The sequence below is a fragment of the Oncorhynchus masou genome, unplaced genomic scaffold (assembly GCF_036934945.1).
Source record: "Oncorhynchus masou masou isolate Uvic2021 unplaced genomic scaffold, UVic_Omas_1.1 unplaced_scaffold_939, whole genome shotgun sequence".
Classification (NCBI taxonomy): Eukaryota; Metazoa; Chordata; class Actinopteri; order Salmoniformes; family Salmonidae; genus Oncorhynchus; species Oncorhynchus masou.
Genome location: NW_027015880.1, coordinates 195,001 through 213,149, shown reverse-complemented (window position 1 = coordinate 213,149; position 18,149 = coordinate 195,001). Strand labels below are relative to the sequence as shown.

At 45.2% G+C, this 18,149-nt stretch overlaps 2 protein-coding genes across 3 annotated transcripts in view; one reads left to right on the top strand and one right to left on the bottom strand.

Moving 5' to 3' along the window:
* Positions 1 to 9,744: 9,744 nt before the first annotated feature.
* On the bottom strand, positions 9,745 to 13,655 carry LOC135538307 (maternal B9.15 protein-like). Of its 2 annotated transcripts, none has more exons than XM_064964215.1 (5): positions 13,483 to 13,655; positions 12,436 to 12,573; positions 11,408 to 11,529; positions 10,566 to 10,708; positions 9,745 to 10,132 (listed from the first exon to the last, which is right to left on the bottom strand). In XM_064964215.1, the coding sequence occupies exons 1-5, from the start codon at positions 13,653 to 13,655 to the stop codon at positions 9,899 to 9,901; spliced, it is 810 nt and encodes a 269-aa protein (XP_064820287.1). In that variant the 3' UTR covers positions 9,745 to 9,898. The 2 variants fall into 2 exon arrangements, with proteins under 2 accessions (XP_064820287.1, XP_064820288.1); XM_064964216.1 differs by having other exon boundaries at positions 10,578 to 10,708.
* A 3,234-nt stretch (positions 13,656 to 16,889) lies between these two features.
* Positions 16,890 to 18,149, top strand: part of LOC135538308 (cilia- and flagella-associated protein HOATZ-like) — a 19,272-nt gene continuing 18,012 nt past the window's right edge. Inside the window, exon 1 of the mRNA XM_064964217.1 lies at positions 16,890 to 17,268. Within this exon, the coding sequence (XP_064820289.1) occupies positions 17,016 to 17,268 (253 nt within the window). The 5' untranslated portion in view covers positions 16,890 to 17,015. The remainder of the gene's footprint in view (positions 17,269 to 18,149) is intronic.

Sequence of the window (18,149 nt, the reverse complement as noted above, 5' to 3'; positions counted from 1 at the left end):
TTAGGGAACGGAGAGGACCGAGGGACAAACAGTGCAATGAACGTCACGAAATGCCGCGTTTTCTATTTTGTTTTGTCAATGAAGAGTAGACTTCATAAATATACAGCTCTGGAAGAAATGAAGAGACCACTGCAAAATTATCATTCTCTGGTTTTACTATGTGTTTGTGTAAAATTAACATATTTGTTTTATTCTATAAACCAGCAACATTTCTCCCAAATTAAAATATTGTCATTTAGAGGATTTATTTGCAGAAAATGACAACTGGTCAAAATAACAAAAAAGATGCAGTGTTGTCAGACCTCGAATAATGCAAGTAAAATAAGTTTATTTTCATTTTTAAACAACGCTAATGTTTTAACTTAGGACGAGTTCAGAAATCAAGATTTTGTGGAATAACCCTGGTGGGTGGGTGAGAAGGAGACCACAGCCTCTAAAAGTATTTTTAGGGAACATGACAGCGACACCAAAGCCAAATCAAATCAAATTTATTTGTCACATACACATGGTTAGCAGATGTTAATGCGAGTGTAGCGAAATGCTTGTGCTTCTAGTTCCGACAATGCAGTAATAACCAACGAGTAATCTAACTAACAATTCCAAAACTACTACCTTATACACACAAGTGTAAAGGAATAAAGAATATGTACATAAAGGTATATGAATGATGGTACAGAGCGGCATAGGCAAAATGCAGTAGATGGTATCGAGTACAGTATATACATGTGAGATGAGTATGTAAACAAAGTGGCATAGTTTAAAGTGGCTCGTGATGCATGTATTACATAAAGATGCAGTAGATGATATAGAGTACAGTATATACGTATACATATGAGATGAATAATGTAGGGTATGTAAACATTATATTAATTAGCATTGTTTAAAGTGGCTAGTGATATATTTTACATCAATTCCGATTATTAAAGTGGCTGGAGTTGAGTCAGTGTTTTATTTTTTTTTTATTTTTTTTTTATTTAACCTTTATTTAACCAGGTAGGCTAGTTGAGAACAAGTTCTCATTTACAACTGCGACCTGGCCAAGATAAAGCATAGCAGTGTGAACAGACAACACAGAGTTACACATGGAGTAAGCAATTAACAAGTCAATAACACAGTAGAAAAAAAGGGGAGTCTATATACAATGTGTGCAAAAGGCATGAGGAGGTAGGCAAATAATTACAATATTGCAGATTAACACTGGATTGATAAATGATCATGTACAGGTAGAGATATTGGTGTGCAAAAGAGCAGAAAAGTAAATAAATAAAAACTGTGGGGATGAGGTAGGTGAAAATGGGTGGGCTATTTACCAATAGATTATGTACAGCTGCAGCGATCAGTTAGCTGCTCAGATAGCTGATGTTTGAAGTTGGTGAGGGAGATAAAGGTCTCCAACTTCAGCGATTTTTGCAATTCGTTCCAGTCACAGGCAGCAGAGTACTGGAACGAGAGGGGGCCGAATGAGGTGTTGGCTTTAGGGATGATCAGTGAGATACACCTGCTGGAGCGCGTGCTACGGATGGGTGTTGCCATCGTGACCAGTGAACTGAGATAAGGCGGAGCTTTACCTAGCATGGCCTTGTAGACGACCTGGAGCCAGTGGGTCTTGCGACGAATATGTAGCGAGGGCCAGCCGACTAGAGCATACAAGTCGCAGTGGTGGGTAATATAAGGTGCTTTAGTGACAAAACGGATGGCACTGTGATAAACTGCATCCAGTTTGCTGAGAAGAGTGTTGGAAGCAATTTTGTAGATGACATCGCCGAAGTCGAGGATCGGTAGGATAGTCAGTTTTACTAGGTAAGCTTGGCAGCGTGAGTGAAGGAGGCTTTGTTACGGAATAGAAAGCCGACTCTTGATTTGATTTTCGATTGGAGATGTTTGATATGGGTCTGGAAGGAGAGTTTGCAGTCTAGCCAGACACCTAGGTACTTATAGGTGTCCACATATTCAAGGTCGGAACCATCCAGTGTGGTGATGCTAGTCGGGCAAGCGGGTGCAGGCAGCGATCGGTTGAAAAGCATGCATTTGGTTTTACTAGCGTTTAAGAGCAGTTGGAGGCCACGGAAGGAGTGTTGTATGGCATTGAAGCTCGTTTGGAGGTTAGATAGCACAGTGTCCAATGACGGGCCGAAAGTATATAGAATGGTGTCGTCTGCGTAGAGGTGGATCAGGGAATCGCCCGCAGCAAGAGCAACATCATTGATATATACAGAGAAAAGAGTCGGCCCGAGAATTGAACCCTGTGGCACCCCCATAGAGACTGCCAGAGGACCGGACAGCATGCCCTCCGATTTGACACACTGAACTTTGTCTGCAAAGTAATTGGTGAACCAGGCAAGGCAGTCATCCGAAAAACCGAGGCTACTGAGTCTGCCGATAAGAATATGGTGATTGACAGAGTCGAAAGCCCTGGCAAGGTCGATGAAGACGGCTGCACAGTACTGTCTTTTATCGATGGCGGTTATGATGTCGTTTAGTACCTTGAGTGTGGCTGAGGTGCACCCGTGACCGGCTCGAAAACCAGATTGCATAGCGGAGAAGGTGCGGTGGGATTCGAGATGGTCAGTGACCTGTTTGTTGACTTGGCTTTCGAAGACCTTAGATAGGCAAGGCAGAATGGATATAGGTCTGTAACAGTTTGGGTCCAGGGTGTCTCCCTTTGAAGAGGGGGATGACTGCGGCAGCTTTCCAATCCTTGGGGATCTCAGACGATATGAAAGAGAGGTTGAACAGGCTGGTAATAGGGGTTGCGACAATGGCGGCGGATAGTTTCAGAAATAGAGGGTCCAGATTGTCAAGCCCAGCTGATTTATACGGGTCCAGGTTTTGCAGCTCTTTCAGAACATCTGCTATCTGGATTTGGGTAAAGGAGAACCTGGAGAGGCTTGGGCGAGGAGCTGCGGGGGGCCGGAGCTGTTGGTCGAGGTTGGAGTAGCCAGGCGGAAGGCATGGCCAGCCGTTGAGAAATGCTTGTTGAAGTTTTCAATAATCATGGATTTGTCGGTGGTGACCGTGTTCCCTAGCCTCAGTGCAGTGGGCAGCTGGGAGGAGGTGCTCTTGTTCTCCATGGACTTCACAGTGTCCCAGAACTTTTTGGAGTTGGAGCTACAGGATGCAAACTTCTGCCTGAAGAAGCTGGCCTTAGCTTTCCTGACTGACTGCGTGTATTGGTTCCGGACTTCCCTGAACAGTTGCATATCGCGGGGACTGTTCGATGCTATTGCAGTCCGCCACAGGATGTTTTTGTGTGTTGGCAGCAGCCACTCAATGTTAGTGGTGGCTGTTTAACAGTCTGATGGCCTTGAGATAGAAGCTGTTTTTCAGTCTCTCGGTCCCTGCTTTGATGCAGCTGTACTGACCTCACCTTCTGGATGATAGCGGGGTGAACAGGCAGTGGCTCGGGTGGTTATTGTCCTTGATGATCTTTATGGCCTTCCTGTGACATCGGGTGGTGTAGGTGTCCTGGAGGGCAGGTAGTTTGCCCCCGGTGATACGTTGTGCAGACCTCACTATCCTCTGGAGAGCCTTACGGTTGTGGGTGGAGCAGTTGCCGTACCAGGCGGTGATACATCCCGACAGGATGCTCTCGATTGTGCATCTGTAGAAGTTTGTGAGTGCTTTTGGTGACAAGCCAAATTTCTTCAGCCTCCTGAGGTTGAAGAGGTGCTGCTGCGCCTTCTTCACGATGCTGTCTGTGTGGGTGGACCAATTCAGTTTGTCTGTGTTGTGTACGCCGAGGAACTGAAAACTTACTACCCTCTCCACTACTGTCCCATCGATGTGGATAGGGGGGTGTTCCCTCTGCTGTTTCCTGAAGTCCACAATCATCTCCTTAGTTTTGTTGACGTTGAGTGTGAGGTTATTTTCCAGACATCACACTCCGAGGGCCCTCACCTCCTCCCTGTAGGCCGTCTCGTCGTTGTTGGTAATCAAGCTTACCACTGTTGTGTCGTCCACAAACTTGATGATTGAGTTGGAGGCGTGCGTGGCCACACAGTCGTGGGTGAACAGGGAGTACAGGAGAGGGCTCAGAAGGCACCCTTGTGGGGCCCCAGTGTTGAGGATCAGCGGGGTGGAGATGTTGTTACCTACCCTCACCACCTGGGGGCGGCCCGTCAGGAAGTCCAGTACCCAGTTGCACAGGGCGGGGTCGAGATCCAGGGTCTCGAGCTTGATGACGAGTTTGTAGGGTACTATGGTGTTAAATGCTGAGCTGTAGTCGATGAACAGCATTCTGTGTGTGATGAAAATTTAACTGTTGATGACTGTTGTATTACATCACTTCCTTAAATGATACGGCTGCTCAAGACACACTGTGAAAAATACAACTTCAATATCTAAGTTGGCTGGACTTTAATTGGGAAGTTGTTGAGCTGACATGGACCTAATCTACTAACCCAATGATTTTGCTCAATGGGAGATGAATTTCACTTTTATTTTTCTCAGTGAACTTTAAATATTGAACTTTGCTTTTGCAACACAAATGGCTGGGGAGAGAGATTAATTTGCTGTGGCCCAGTGCACTACTTCTGTGAGATTTTTATTTAAATGTATTAATATTTTTTTAAATTCAGATTTGTCAGGGGGTGCTGCACACTCAGCACCCCTACTTCCCGCGGCTTTGCCTCCAGCACTGTGACAGGTTTGAAGAAAATAGATTTTCCATTTGTACCGTGTTTACCAATTTATTGTGTAACATTGTATCAAGTTATTCAGCTCTTCATTTGCTGTTGATACTATGTAATGCCTCATTGTATCAAGTTATTCAGCTCTTCATTGCTGTTGATACTATGTAGGGCCTCATTGTATCAAGTTATTCAGCTCTTCATTGCTGTTGATACTATGTAATGCCTCATTGTATCAAGTTATTCAGCTCTTCATTGTTGTTGATACTATGTAATGCCTCATTGTATCAAGTTATTCAGCTCTTCATTGCTGTTGATACTATGTAATGCCTCATTGTATCAAGTTATTCAGCTCTTCATTGCTGTTGATATTATGTAATGCCTCATTGTATCAAGTTATTCAGCTCTTCATTGCTGTTGATACTATGTAATGCCTCATTGTATCAAGTTATTCAGCTCTTCATTGCTGTTGATATTATGTAATGCCTCATTGTATCAAGTTATTCAGCTCTTCATTGCTGTTGATACTATGTAATGCCTCATTGTATCAAGTTATTCAGCTCTTCATTGCTGTTGGTATTATGTAATGCCTCATTGTATCAAGTTATTCAGCTCTTCATTGCTGTTGATACTATGTAATGCCTCAAATTGTAAATAAACTAATTAGACAGAAGTCACACTTCCTGTGTCTATCAGGCTCCATCAGGAGAGACCAGCCTCCCCTGTACCCAGCTGTCTGTCCATGAAGGAGAGACCAGCCTCCCCTGTACCCAGCTGTCTGTCCATGAAGGAGAGACCAGCCTCCCCTGTACCCAGCTGTCTGTCCATGAAGGAGACCAGCCTCCCCTGTACCCAGCTGTCTGTCCATGAAGGAGAGACCAGCCTCCCCTGTACCCAGCTGTCTGTCCATGAAGGAGACCAGCCTCCCCTGTATGCAGCTGTCTGTCCATGAAGGAGACCAGCGTCCCCTGTACCCAGCTGTCTGTCCATGAAGAGTGACCAGTGTATGGACCAGTCCGGTTGAAACAGAAGTAATAACAACACATTGATCAACTGTATTCCAGATCAGAAGAGATGTATAGTACCAGTCAAAAGGTTGGACACTTACTCATTGGAATGGGGGGGTGTCCAACTTTTTGACTGGTACTGTATGTCTGCAGTGCCTATACCGTAGACTTATTTAACAAGGCAAGTCACTTAAGAGCAAATTCTTATTTGTAAAATATACAGCCTAGGCTACCAGGCATGGGTTCTGATCAGCATTTTTTATTTATTTTTTTATTTCACCTCTATTTAACCAGGTAGGCTAGTTGAGAACAAGTTCTCATTTGCAACTGCGACCTGGCCAAGATAAAGCATAGCAGTGTGAACAGACAACACAGAGTTACACATGGAGTAAACAATTAACAAGTCAATAACACAGTAGAAAAAAAGAGAGTCTATATACATTGTGTGCAAAAGGCATGAGGAGGTAGGCAAATAATTACAATTTTGCAGATTAACACTGGAGTGATAAATGATCAGATGGTCATGTACAGGTAGAGATATTGGTGTGCAAAAGAGCAGAAAAGTAAATAAATAAAAACAGTATGGGGATGAGGTAGGAAAAATTGGGTGGGCTATATACCGATAGACTATGTACAGCTGCAGCGATCGGTTAGCTGCTCAGATAGCAGATGTTTGAAGTTGGTGAGGGAGATAAAAGTCTCCAACAATTTTTGCATTTCGTTCCAGTCACAGGCAGCAGAGAACTGGAACGAAAGGCGGCCAAATGAGGTGTTGGCTTTAGGGATGATCAGTGGGTTCTGATCCAACAGAATGGGTTCTGATCCAACATGTACAGCCTACCAGAGTCAGCATGGGTTCTGATCCAACATGTACAGCCTACCAGAGTCAGCATGGGTTCTGATCCAACATGTACAGCCTACCAGAGTCAGCATGGGTTCTGATCCAACATGTACAGCCTACCAGAGTCAGCATGGGTTCTGATCCAACATGTACAGCCTACCAGAGTCAGCATGGGTTCTGATCCAACATGTACAGCTTACCAGAGTCAGCATGGGTGCTGATCCAACATGTACAGCCTAGGAAACCAGAGGCAGCATGGGTTCTGATCCAACATTTACAGCATACCAGAGTCAGCATTGGTTCTGATCCAACATGTACAGCCTAGAAAACCAGAGTCAGCATGGGTTCTGATCCAACATGTACAGCCTAGGAAACCAGTCTGCATGGGTTTTGATCCAACATGTACAGACTACCAGAGTCAGCATGGGTTCTGATCCAACATGTACAGCCTACCAGAGTCAGCATGGGTTCTGATCCAATATTTACATCCTCGGATACCAGTCAGTGTGGGTTCTGATCCAACATTTACAGCCAAGGTTACCAGAGTCAGAATGGGTTCTGCAAAATATACAGCCTAGGCTACCAGAGGCAGCATGGGTACTGATCCAACATATACAGCCTACCAGAGTCAGCATGGGTTCTGATCCAACATGTACAGCCTAGGAAGCCAGAGGCAGGATGGGTACTGATCCAACATATACAGCCTACCAGAGTCAGCATGGGTTCTGATCCAACATGTACAGCCTAGGAAAACAGAGGAAGCATGGGTTCTGATCCAACATTTACAGCCTACCAGTGTCAGCATGGGTGCTGATCCAACATGTACAGCCTAGGAAACCAGAGGCAGCATGGGTTCTGATCCAACATGTACAGCCTAGAAAACCAGAGTCAGCATGGGTTCTGATCCAACATGTACAGCCTAGGAAACCAGTCTGCATGGGTTCTGATCCAACATGTATAGCCTACCAGAGTCAGCATGGGTTCTGATCCAACATGTACAGCCTACCAGAGTCAGCATGGGTTCTGATCCAACATGTACAGCCTACCAGAGTCAGCATGGGTTCTGATCCAACATGTACAGCCTATTAGAGTCAGCATGAGTTCTGATCCAACATGTACAGCCTACCAGAGTCAGCATGAGTTCTGATCCAACATGTACAGCCTACTAGAGTCAGCATGGGTTCTGATCCAACATGTACAGATCAGCATGGGTTCTGATCCAACATGTACAGCCTACCAGAGTCAGCATGGGTTCTGATCCAACATGTACAGCCTACCAGAGTCAGCATGGGTTCTGATCCAACATGTACAGCCTACCAGAGTCAGCATGAGTTCTGATCCAACATGTACAGCCTAGGAAACCAGAGTCAGCATGGGTTCTGATCCAACATGTACAGCTGATCTACCAGAGTCAGCATGGGTTCTGATCCAACATGTACAGCCTACCAGAGTCAGCATGGGTTCTGATCCAACATGTACAGCCTAGGAAACAGTCCAGAGTCAGCATGGGTTCTGATCCAACATGTACAGCCTAGGAAACCAGAGTCAGCATGGGTTCTGATCCAACATGTACAGCCTAGGAAACCAGTCAGTCTGATCCAACATATACAGCATGCATGGTTCTGATCCAACATGTACAGCCTACCAGAGTCAGAGTCATCCAACATGTATAGCCTACCAGAGTCAGCATGGGTTCTGATCCAACATGTACAGCCTACCAGCATGGGTTCTGATCCAACATGTACAGCCTACCAGAGTCAGCATGGGTTCTGATCCAACATATACAGCCTACCAGAGTCAGCATGGGTTCTGATCCAACATGTACAGCCTACCAGAGTCAGCATGGGTTCTGATCCAACATGTACAGCCTACCAGAGTTAGCATGGGTTCTGATCCAACATGTACAGCCTACCAGAGTCAGCATGGGTTCTGATCCAACATGTACAGCCTACCAGAGTTAGCATGGGTTCTGATCCAACATGGCCTACCAGAGTTCTGATTCTGATCCAACATGTACAGCCTACCAGAGTCAGCATGGGTTCTGATCCAACATGTACAGCCTAAGCCTACATAACCTTTACATCGTTTCTGTTCAGTATATTTAAAGTGTTGGTCCCATGTTTCATGAGCTGAAATAAAGACCCCATACATTTTCCATAGGCACAAAAAGCTTATTTCTCTCAAATTTTGCACACAACTTAGTTTACATCCTTGTTAGTGAGCATTTCTCCTTTTCCGAGTTAATCCATCCACCTGACAAGTGTGGCATATCAAAAAGGTGTATGGGGCGGGAAACACCCTCGTCTTGTCCATTTTTCAGCTCCAATGCTTTATGTTCGAGCCACTGTCCGTAGTCATACATACTTGAAGCGACTCTTTCAAGCCCCCTGATGAAAGTGCCTCCCTCAGCCCAGCTGCGATTATGTCTCCGGTGTGGTCGTCTGGGAAATAAGGTCTGAAGGCATTTGCTTTTTAGCTTCCAGTTGTCAATGGAATGAATGTTGAGGCTAATGTATGGCTCTGTGGTCCGGCTTGACCATAAGTCTGCCGTGGTAGAGAAGGCAGCTTTACGGATTTCGTTGATAACTCGGTCCCAAGATTTGGTGTAGAGTTCTGGCAGACACGGCTAGGTCTCTCTTAGCTAGATTTCAAATAAACTTTATTCGTTCCATGTTTTTTGCAATTGCACTCGTTCTCATTCCACTTCGTCACTAAGTGAATGACACCTTGAGTGACAGCCTGGCAGGCCTGGCTTGAAGTCTTGGGACTTGATGCACGCATTCTGGTAGAGTCATATTTGCGCACATGCAGGGTTCAGGTGGTAAAAAACTGGCTTTTCCACCTTTGGCTAGCACAATGCGTCAACTTACTGTTGGTCGAGGTTGAATATCTTGAAGCCAAACCAGTTCCAAACGAAAAGAGTTCCCCCTTTTTTCAAACAAATTGTTCTTTGTCCTGCAACTCAGTGTTATTCTCCTCGTCTTCAGTGCTTGATTTGGCACAAATCCATATCCTGGCTTCATACTCACCTTAGTTGGTTTATGAGTATTGAAGCTCAGTCACTAACCAAATGAACCCCACAGAACAATATGAACCAATGTCAACCTGGACACTCCCACCCAGCGTTCCTCTGAAAACACTCATCTAAACGAGGTCCTAGACAATCCACTACAAACAGACAACCAGTTTGTTAAAAACAAATCAATTTTATTCAGACAATATTTTCCAGTTTAACAATCACAAGTTAAGACATAAAATATTTTTTAAATAAAAATACTGCAACTTTAAAAATGCTTTAACAGCATTGATTTGACCTTTCCATTATTCACACTTTGACCTTTTAATATTTTTAATATTTTTAAGTGTTCTGCGCTCCAAGCAGCCAGTGGGGTCTTGTTTCCAGTAGGTTCTAGGTTGACATTCTAGGAGCGGTTCTTGCTGACCCAGTGGTACTTGTCCTGCCTGGGCCCAGTGAAGGAGGAGGTGGCTCTGTAGGGTTTGATGCCTTTAGGAGGCTGGAACTGGCTGCTGTGCTGCTGGGCGAACAGACCTCCAGAGGGGGGGCCGTGGGGTGGGTAGCCATCTCCAGGGAAGGCCCTTCTGTTGGAGTAAGCTGCCCAGGCCGGAGGGGGTGGCACTGGGGCAAACTCACTGAACTGGAACAGAAAGAAAAAGTCACATCACAACCACATCATTGATGCCTGCCAGCTCTTACAACACCTGGGCCACATCTGTTACTGCATCATCAACTGTGCAATGTCTGAACACAACCAGAATCTAAACCCCATCTAACATCCCTAGAGCGCTCAAATGCAACTCTGGACTTTAAAGCCAGTTTCACTGCATTTCCTCCCCCCCTTCATTGTTCCCCTTCTAAATTAGGGACTGGTTTAGACCTGGGACACAAGGTGGATGCAATTATCAGGTAGAACAGAAAACCAGGAGGCTCCAGACCTGGTATGGTAAGAGTTAGGTACCCCTGCCCTAGAGCTTTGTTACATCAGAGCTCTTTACATTAGTTTGTTAGTTACCTGGTAGACACCCCTGGAGCACTAGTTACCTGGTAGACACCCCTAGAGCACTAGTTACCTGGTTAGTTACTTGGTAGACACTGTTGGGGTTGCTGACTGTTGGGATGGTTTTGGGTTTCGGGTTGTGGGCAGGGCAGGGAGCGGATAGGCTGCTGCTACTGCTACTCATGCTGGTGTCCCCGTCCTCCTCGTCGGAGCAGCCTGATTGGATTAAATCAAAGCTTTAAACACTTCACAGTAAATGGATTTGATTATCTGGCCTGGGTTACCCAGGTGAGAGGAGTTCACCGGTTGAAAAGTGGTTGTATTCGTTTTGGAACGGGGCGTGAGCCAGGTGTCCCGTTCAAATCCCGCAGTGAAGTCGGCTCAAAACAAAAGTGACGTAGACTAAATGATGTGGATAAGGAGTAGGAGTCTGTTCAAGGGAAAAGGGATTGGCGTCTTTATCAAAAGCAGTTGACGATCCCTGCCCTACCGGCAACAGTAAAACTGTAGAACCTTCCAGAACAGTTCATTGGGAATTGCCTTCCAGTGAAATCTAGTTAGAACATTTATTTTCAATAAAATACATGTTTGTGGACAATGCACCATCATGCTGCCTTGACGACAACATTTTTAAATTTATTTCACCTTTATTTAACCAGGTAGGCAAGTTGAGAACAAGTTCTCATTTACAATTGCGACCTGGCAACATGACCAAGCTGCGCAGATTACTGTTTAATTTGAGGACGCGCCTCCCATCAGCGCTTTGACCAGTTACACCACGTGCCACAGACCGTTTCCCGCAGCTCAGCGTAATCCAATCCCCCCATACACGTTGCAACACATTTGATAATCAGGGTAAGAAATACAAAATATTTGTCTGAGAAACAGAAAACATAAGACAGAAAAGCAGAGCACCTGATTGGATGTCGGAGGCGGCCCGCTCCACTGCATTATGTATACGTCGGGAAAACTCCTTGTCACCCTGGTGACAGCCCTGCAGCTGCATCACACAGAAGGGAACGCTGCGCTCTCCGTACCTACACAGGAAACGCATCACAACATTCCTGCCACACAGTAGCCCCTTCCCCTGGGCTCAGATTAACAAGCAGAGGGAGGTTCTAGCGGAGCCAGACCAATACATTACTCAAACCTCTCCTTGTGCCCCCCCCGTCAGAATTCTGTTTTATTCTAGCCCTGAACTAGCTCACCTGATTTAAGTAGACAAAAGCGTGATATTATTTGAATAAGGTGTGGTAGCTCTGGAATGAATTGAATACAGGGGGTCCCCGTGGAGAGGTTTAGTCTAATAATCACAAAGTTCTGGTCTAATAATCACATGTAGCTGGGGGTCTCCAAGGAGAGGTTTGAAAAGCACTGGCCTAATCAACACAATCCTGGGTCATATTCATTAGCTCATTCTGTAAAAAACTTTTGCAATGAACATGACCCCGGCTGGCTCCACCCTAATGAACATGACCCCGGCTGGCTCCACCCTAATGAACATGACCCCGGCTGGCTCCACCCTAATGAACATGTCTCCACAGCACCAGTTTGTGGATAACTGAGAAGCCGGGGTCAAGTAGAACCTTCTGGAACCCTAGAACAGGTGTCAACTAGATTGAGTTGTTCTGGAGATGAGGTTCGGGGGACGGAACACGTACACCGCAAATTGAGCTATGAAGCCCAAACAGACATTGTATTTGACCATTTCAAACCTGACATTTGTACATGTTCCCATACATCTATTTATGCTCCCAAACATCTATTTATGAGTGTAAATACTTGGGTATAGATTTCTTAAAATAGATAAATTGTGGTGAATTCCAAGTGGGTTTTTAGTCTTATGTCTACATTTAACATGCCAAGGGGTTGAATTTGGCACACCAATTGACAGTCTCTGCCCGAGAGGCTCCAGTAAGACATACCAGTACAATAGCACTCACCTGCAGGACACTTCTCCAGGGTCGACCCAGATTGTCATCTCCCGTGGCAACCCCAGGTCCTCGTAACAGACAGCACTCCGTAAACACGCCCTCTCCAACACAGGGTCCCTCAGCTGAGCTCGGTTCATTCGCAGGCACCTAACACATGCACAATGGTTATACACACCGGAACACAAAGCCAGAGACAATCTTGCCTGTGTAGTTACTGACCGGTAGGCCTGTCCCTTGACAGGTGTGTATAGTTACTGACCGGTAGACCTGTCCCTTGACAGGTGTGTGTAGTTACTGACCGGTAGGCCTGTCCCTTGACAGGTGTGTATAGTTACTGACCGGTAGGCCTGTCCCTTGACAGGTGTGTGTGGTTAATACTGACCGGTAGGCCTGTCCCTTGACAGGTGTGTGTAGTTAATACTGACCGGTAGGCCTGTCCCTTGACAGGTGTGTGTAGTTAATACTGACCGGTAGGCCTGTCCCTTGACAGGTGTGTGTAGTTACTGACCGGTAGGCCTGTCCCTTGACAGGTGTGTGTAGTTACTGACCGGTAGGCCTGTCCCTTGACAGGTGTGTGTAGTTACTGACCGGTAGGCCTGTCCCTTGACAGGTGTGTGTAGTTACTGACCGGTAGGCCTGTCCCTTGACAGGTGTGTGTAGTTACTGACCGGTAGGCCTGTCCCTTGACAGGTGTGTGTAGTTACTGACCGGTAGGCCTGTCCCTTGACAGGTGTGTGTAGTTACTGACCGGTAGGCCTGTCCCTTGACAGGTGTGTGTAGTTACTGACCGGTAGGCCTGTCCCTTGACAGGTGTGTGTAGTTACTGACCGGTAGGCCTGTCCCTTGACAGGTGTGTGTAGTATGTAGTTACTGACCGGTAGGCCTGTCCCTTGACAGGTGTGTGTAGTTACTGACCAGTAGGCCTGTCCCTTGACAGGTGTGTGTAGTGTGTAGTTACTGACCAGTAGGCCTGTCCCTTGACAGGTGTGTGTAGTGTGTAGTTACTGACCAGTAGGCCTGTCCCTTGACAGGTGTGTGTAGTGTGTAGTTACTGACCGGTAGGCTTGTCCCTTGACAGGTGTGTGAGGGTACCAGTGGGTCTTGTAGGTGTCAAACAGGGCTGAGGTGAGGGCAGCAGCAAACTCCTCTCTGCTTTCAGCATCTAAACTACCATGGCGCTTCGCCAGCCGAGCAACGAAGAACACTGCTGCTGCAATCTCTTCCTTCATTGTTAGAACGTCAAACCACCTAACCTTAACACAACCTTAGCAACACAGACACTACTTAAAGGCTTAATTAAACTGCAGCTTTCGAAAACAAATGACAAAGTGTCCCAATCCCGAGCAAACAAATCTGCTTTTAAATGTTACCGTTTCTCTCTGAACTCTTCTAGATGACAGACAGTTCATGCAGTTAGCAGCAGCTTGAGACTAGAACCAACATATTCTATATAAGAGCCTGTTGCTAAACACACCTTGTTTAAATCAGCTGTGTATGAGGGAAGAGCACAGGTGATGCGAGTTCCAATGTGATTGATTGATTGATTGATTGATTGACAGCAGCTTGCGGTAGTACCTCTGACAGAAACAATGCACCATGGAGATAACCAGACTCAGTACCATCTCATTCATTGATATGGTAACCAGACTCAGTACCATCTCATTCATTGATATGGTAACCAGACTCAGTACCATCTCATTCATTGATATGTTAACCAGACTCAGTACCATCTCATTCATTGATATGGTAACCAGACTCAGTACCATGGACCGCTCTGTCTGTCAGAACGTTCACATAGACCGCTCTGTCTGTCAGAACCTTCACAGGTACCACCCTGTCTGTCAGAACGTTCACAAAGACCACTCTGTCTGTCAGAACCTTCACAGGTACCACTCTGTCTGTCAGAACCTTCACATACACCGCTCTGTCTGTCAGAACCTTCACATGGACCGCTCTGTCTGTCAGAACCTTCACAGGTACCACTCTGTCTGTCAGAACCTTCACATGGACTGCTCTGTCTGTCAGAACCTTCACAGGTACCACTCTGTCTGTCAAAACCTTCACATGGACTGCTCTGTCTGTCAGAACCTACACATGGACCGCTCTGTCTGTCATAACCTTCCCAGGTACCGCTCTGTCTGTCAGAACCTTCACATAGACCGCTCTGTCTGTCAGAACCTTCACATGGACCGCTCTGTCTGTCAGGACCTTCACATGGACTGCTCTGTCTGTCAGAACCTTCCCAGGTACCGCTCTGTCTGTCAGAACCTACACATGGACCGCTCTGTCTGTCAGAACCTACACATGGACCTCTTGAACACCAAACCAACTTTCAAAAGTTCAGGCTATCCTAACTTAAAATTCTTTAAAACTTTTATCAACTATAACTAGACTAATGTGCATACATTTGCATAAATCAGCTCACCAACAGTGCCTCTTGAACCGTTCAAGCTCGAGACACCAAACCAACTTTCACATGTTCAAGCTAGCCTAACTTCAAATTCTTTACATTTTGTATCAACTATAACTATATACATTTGCATAAAATAACTCACCAACAGTAATACTTGAAATGTTTAAGCTAGAGACACCAAACCAACTTTCTTATGTTCAGTCTATCCTGACTTCACATTCCTAACAACGTTTATAAACTACAAGCAGTGGTCATTTGCATAAATTAGCATAACACTTCATGGATTCAATGCCAAAAATAAGAACACGGTGGTAGACATTTTCATGCTAGCGCTCTTTAACCATTTCAGCTACAAACATTAAAACGACATTAAGATTTTCTAAACGTTTCAAAACAAGCTAGCAAGCACACCACAATTTCTTCAGAAAATATATTTTATAGTTAACTAATTGAGAAATTATGACATCGTTTAAAAACTACATTTTGCGCTCCCTCACCTTAAAAAACATCACCACACCACTGGAATGGGAGGAAATGTGCCAATGCACGGTGGACTGTTCGGATGCTGTTAAATTATGTCGTTACTATGAAACCCATTGAACAAATGCCTGTGTCCCCCACCTAGTCACTGTTGTTGAGAATATAGACTTAACTCTAATTAATGTTGTTGAGAATATAGACTTAACACCTAGTCACTGTTGTTGAGAATATAGACTTAACACCTAGTTACTGTTGTTGAGAATATAGACTTAACACCTAGTTACTGTTGTTGAGAATATAGACTTAACACCTAGTTACTGTTGTTGAGAATATAGACTTAACACCTAGTCACTGTTGTTGAGAATATAGACTTAACACCTAGTCACTGTTGTTGAGAATATAGACTTAACACCTAGTTACTGTTGTTGAGAATATAGACTTAACACCTAGTCACTGTTGTTGAGAATATAGACTTAACACCTAGTTACTGTTGTTGAGAATATAGACTTAACACCTAGTCACTGTTGTTGAGAATATAGACTTAACACCTAGTCACTGTTGTTGAGAATATAGACTTAACACCTAGTCACTGTTGTTGAGAATATAGACTTAACACCTAGTCACTGTTGTTGAGAATATAGACTTAACACCTAGTCACTGTTGTTGAGAATATAGACTTAACACCTAGTCACTGTTGTTGAGAATATAGACTTAACACCTAGTCACTGTTGTTGAGAATACAGGCAAGAAAAATTAACACCTAGTTACTGTTGTTGAGAATACAGGCAAAAAATGTTAACACCTAGTTACTGTTGTTGAGAATACAGGCAAAAAAAATTAACACCTAGTTACTGTTGTTGAAAATACAGGCAAAAAATGTTAACACCTGTTGTTGAGAATACAGGCAAAAAATGCAGCTCCTAGTAACTGACTGGCTTGTCTTCAGTAGTCTCCTCTGCTCTGGCGCATGTTGGGGATGGTGTGTAGGCAGTGTTGTTAGCTGATTGTCTAAACACACTGCAATTACGAACCATACTGCCAACATAACATATTTTATACCACTAATATGTAATTCTGTTTCAGACACACGCACACACTATAATAGTGTCCCATGTATTCCCCCCCCCCATTCCTTATGCAACACACACTATAATAGTGTCCCATGTATTCCCCCTCATTCCTTATGCAACACACACTATAATAGTGTCCCATGTATTCCCCCTCATTCCTTATGCAACACACACTATAAGTGTCCCATGTATTCCCCCCTCATTCCTTATGCAACACACACTATAATAGTGTCCCATGTATTCCCCCCTCATTCCTTATGCAACACACACTATAATAGTGTCCCATGTATTCCCCCTCATTCCTTATGCAACACACACTATAATAGTGTCCCATGTATTCCCCCCCCCCATTCCTTATGCAACACACACTATAATAGTGTCCCATGTATTCACACTCACCTGGCAGAAAACCGGTGTCCTCCTGGAGCGTCCTGTCGCCTTGGTAACAGACGCTCTCTCCGCACTTCCGGGTTTCCCAAAACGTAAAATTTCTTACAGTGTATCATCTCCTCATTTAGCTAGGTAGCAATATCAATGTTCGTCTGTGGCTCGGTTACTTTATAATATTGATGATTCGGTGATATCCGCTCTGTTGTTGGTTGGTAAAAAACACACGGGCTATCGTAATGTTTGAGTCAGAGCCGCGGGCTGGGGTAACGGAGGAGGAGGAGAGGAGAGAGGCAGAGCAGCTCGAGACAGAGTTGGATAAATACTTCTTCACGGTGTTTGACGGCTCGTCTCCTGAAGATGTGTCTCACGCCAAGCAGCTGTGGACCTCTTTGTCACTGCTGCCTCCGCTAGAGTCCCGCCTGGTCAACGCAGACATCCGCCAGAGGCTGCCGATAGCCCGGACAAACCACGAGACACTCCTGGTAGTCGGTAAGGTAAAGTTAGCCCGGACAAACCATGAGACACTTCTAGTAGTCGGTAAGGTAACATTAGCCCGGACAAACCACGAGACACTCCTGGTAGTCGGTAAGGTAAAGTTAGCCCGGACAAACCATGAGACACTTCTAGTAGTCGGTAAGGTAACATTAGTCCGGACAAACCACGAGACACTCCTGGTAGTCGGTAAGGTAACGTTAGCCCGGACAAACCATGAGACACTTCTAGTAGTCGGTAAGGTAACATTAGTCCGGACAAACCACGATGAGACTCTTCTGGTAGTTGGTAAGGTAAAGTTAGCCCGGACAAACCACGAGACACTTCTAGTAGTCGGTAAGGTAACATTAGCCCGGACAAACCACGAGACACTCCTGGTAGTCGGTAAGGTAACGTTAGCCCGGACAAACCATGAGACACTTCTAGTAGTCGGTAAGGTAACATTAGCCCGGACAAACCACGAGACACTCCTGGTAGTCGGTAAGGTAACGTTAGCCCGGACAAACCATGAGACACTTCTAGTAGTCGGTAAGGTAACATTAGTCCGGACAAACCACGATGAGACTCTTCTGGTAGTTGGTAAGGTAAAGTTAGCCCGGACAAACCACGAGACACTTCTAGTAGTCGGTAAGGTAAAGTTAGCCCGGACAAACCATGATGAGACTCTTCTGGTAGTTGGTAAGGTAAAGTTAGCCCGGACAAACCATGAGACTCTTCTGGTAGTTGGTAAGGTAAAGTTAGCCCGGACAAACCATGATGAGACTCTTCTGGTAGTTGGTAAGGTAAAGTTAGCCCGGACAAACCATGATGAGACACACTGCTCGGTTCACCTGCTGTCACACTCTTATTTCTGATGCAGTATTTGTTCCCCTATGAGA

Bases quoted from the DNA above. Each gene is read 5' to 3' on its own strand.
- LOC135538307 (XM_064964215.1), bottom strand. From the start codon at position 13,655: ATGAAGGAAGAGATTGCAGCAGCAGTGTTCTTCGTTGCTCGGCTGGCG. The intron at 12,574-13,482 runs GTCAGTAACTAC...TGCATGTGTTAG, and splicing joins GTCAAGGGACAAGCCTACCG to GTGCCTGCGAATGAACCGAG. The intron at 11,530-12,435 runs GTGAGTGCTATT...TTTCCTGTGTAG, and splicing joins CCTGGAGAAGTGTCCTGCAG to GTACGGAGAGCGCAGCGTTC.